General features: G+C 61.8%; 1 protein-coding gene across 1 annotated transcript in view; it reads left to right on the top strand.

Moving 5' to 3' along the window:
- Nucleotides 1-2,816, top strand: part of LOC113962979 (neuropathy target esterase-like) — a gene marked incomplete at its 3' end in the record, with an annotated part of 3,946 nt that extends 1,130 nt beyond the window's left edge. Inside the window, exons 3-6 of the mRNA XM_027673769.1 lie at nt 987-1,146; nt 1,735-1,815; nt 2,494-2,622; nt 2,702-2,816. Coding sequence (XP_027529570.1) covers nt 987-1,146; nt 1,735-1,815; nt 2,494-2,622; nt 2,702-2,816 — 485 coding nt within the window. The remainder of the gene's footprint in view (nt 1-986; nt 1,147-1,734; nt 1,816-2,493; nt 2,623-2,701) is intronic.
- Nucleotides 2,817-2,961: the final 145 nt, after the last annotated feature.

The raw sequence follows: 2,961 nt of genomic DNA, 5'->3' as shown, positions 1-2,961 counted from the left end.
TGGGGTCTGGCCCTGGGATGGGGATCCAGCTCTGGGATTGGGATCCAGCCCTGGGATTGGGATCCAGCCCTGGCAGCGGGATCCAGCCCTGGCAGTGGGATCCGACCCTGGAATTGGGGTCTGTCCCTGGCATTGGGGTCTGACCCTGGTATCGGGATCCGTCCCTGGGATTGGGGTCTGGCCCTGGGATTGGGGTCTGGCCCTGGGATCGGGATCTGGCCCTGGCATCGGGATCCGGCCCTGGATCCTGATGGGTCTGGCCCTGGATCAGGATTCCCCCTGGAGGTCAGGATCTATCCCGGGGGGATCAAATCCATCCCTGGGGCTCAGGATCCATCTGAGGGATCAGAATTCCCCCTAAGGGATCAGGATTCCTCCCTGGAGGTCAGGATCTATCCCGGGGGGATCAGATCCATCCCTGGGGCTCAGGATCCATCCGAGGGATCAGAATTCCCCCTGAGGGATCAGGATCCATCCTGGGGGGGATCAAATCCATCCCTGGGGCTCAGGATCCATCTGAGGGACCAGAATTCCACCTGAGGGATCAGGATCCATCTTGGGGGGATCAAATCCATCCCTGGGGCTCAGGATCCAGTTGAGGGATCAGAATTCTACCTGAGGGATCAGGATCTATCCTGGGGGGATCAAATCCATTCTTGGGGCTCAGGATCCATCCCTGGAGATCAGGATCTATCCAGGGGGGATCAAATCCATCCCTGGGGCTCAGGATCCATTTGAGGGACCAGAATTCCACCTGAGGGATCAGGATCCATCCTGGGGGAATCAAATCCATTCCTGGGGCTCAGGATCCATCCAAGGGTCCAGAATTCCCCCTGAGGGACCAGCCCCCAGCTGGGACCATTTCCCAGCGGAGTCTGGACCCCAGTGCCACCGGCCGCTCTTCTCCTGCATCCCCATCTCCGTGGCAACCAGGAGATGTGGCCCTGGGCCCGGTGTCACCCACTGTGCCCCGGCTGTGCCCGCAGGGTGCTGGGGCACTTTGAGAAGCCGCTGTTCCTGGAGCTGTGCAAGCACATGGTGTTCCAGCAGTGCCAGCAGGGCGAGTACGTGTTCCGGCCCGGCCAGCCCGACACCAGCATCTACGTCCTGCAGGACGGCAAACTGGAGCTGCTGCTCACCGAGCCGGTGAGGGCACGGGGGGACACCTGGGGACAGCTGGGGACAGCCAGGGGACAGCCAGGGGGCACCCAGGGACAGCCAGGGAACAGCCAGGGGACAGGCAGGGACAGCCAAGGGGCACCTGGGAATGGCTGGAGACACCCGGGGGACACCTGGGAACAACTGGGGACAGCCAGGGGACACCTGGGAACAGCCAGGGGACAGCCAGGGCACAACCAGGAGACAGCCAGGGACAGCCAGGAACATCCAGGGGACAGCCAGGGAGCACCTCGGGATGGCTGGAGACACCCAGGGGACACCTGAGGACAGCCAGAGGACAGCCAGGGGACAGCCGGGGGGCACCTGGGGATGGCTGGAGACACCCAGGGGACACCTGGGAATAGCCAGGAATATCCAGGGGACAGCCAGGGACAGACAGGGGACACCTGAACACACTTGGGAATATCCAGGGACACCCAGGGGACACCCAGGGACACCCAAGGGATACCTGGGCACATCCAGTGACGCTCAGGGGACACCCAGGGGACACTCTGGGAACAGGGATGGGACGGGGGCACCAGGGATGGAAGGGACGAAGGGCTCTGTGCTCGGCAGGACGGGAAGGAGACGGTGATGAAGGAGGTGTTCCCTGGGGACAGTGTCCACAGCCTGCTCAGCATCCTCGATGTCATCACGGTACCGGCACTGGCCCCAAACCCTCCTGGTCCAACCGTGACTGTCCCCAAACCCAACCATGGCCATCCCCAAACCAACCATGGCCAACACCAACCCAACCATGGCCATCCCCAAACCAACCATGGCCATCCCCATCCCAACCATGGCTGTCCCCAAACCCAACCATGGCCATCCTCAAACCAACTACGGCCAACACCAACCCAACCATGGCCATCCCCAAGCCCAACCATGGCCATCCCCAAACCAACTACAGCCAACACCAACCCAACCATGACCATCTCCATCCCAACCATGGCTGTCCCCAAACCCAACCATGGCCATCCCCAACCCAACCATGACCATCCCCAAACCAACCATGGCCATCCCCAACCCAACCATGACCATTCCCAAACCCAACCATGACCATCCCCAAACCCAACCATGGCCATCCCCAACCCAACCATGACCAACACCATTCCAACCATGAACATCTCCAAACCAACCATGACCATCCCCAAACCAACCATGACCATCCCCAAACCCCTCCAGTCCAACCATGGCCATGCCCAACCCCAACCGATCCAACTCCTGTTGCCACCCTGGGACTTCCCCATCTCCCAACTCCCCCCAAACCCCTCCCAGGGCCGGACTGGAGCTCCCAGTGCTGGCCAGGTTTCCCCCAGCAGCCGTGTCCCGCAGGGCCACCAGCGGCCGTACCGCACGGTGAGCGCCCGCGCCGCCGAGGACTCCACCATCCTGCGCCTGCCGGTCGAGGCCTTCTCTGCCATCTTCGAGAAGTACCCCGAGAGCTTGGTGCGGGTGGTGCAGGTGAGGTGGGGGCTGGGGGGACACTGGGGGGTCCCTTGGGGTGGCAGAGGGTCACCGGTGGCCTCCTGTCCCCCCACAGATCATCATGGTGCGGCTGCAGCGCGTCACCTTCCTGGCCCTGCACAACTACCTGGGCTTGACCAACGAGCTCTTCAGCCATGTGAGTCCTGCGGGGGGGAAAGGAGGAAATCAGGGCAAAATTGATGGAAAAAAGCACAGAAAAGATTCTTCTGCTTCCTAAACTCCTCCTCAGGGTTTGGCCATCCCCAAACCAACCATGGCCATCCCCAACCCAACCATGGCCATCCCCAAACCAACCATGACCATCCCCAAAACAAC

This window comes from Neopelma chrysocephalum, unplaced genomic scaffold, assembly GCF_003984885.1.
Source record: "Neopelma chrysocephalum unplaced genomic scaffold, ASM398488v2 Primary Assembly neopelma1_186651, whole genome shotgun sequence".
Classification (NCBI taxonomy): Eukaryota; Metazoa; Chordata; class Aves; order Passeriformes; family Pipridae; genus Neopelma; species Neopelma chrysocephalum.
The sequence above is the reverse complement of the archived record's forward strand: the minus strand, read 5'-3'. Positions and strand labels throughout refer to the sequence as shown.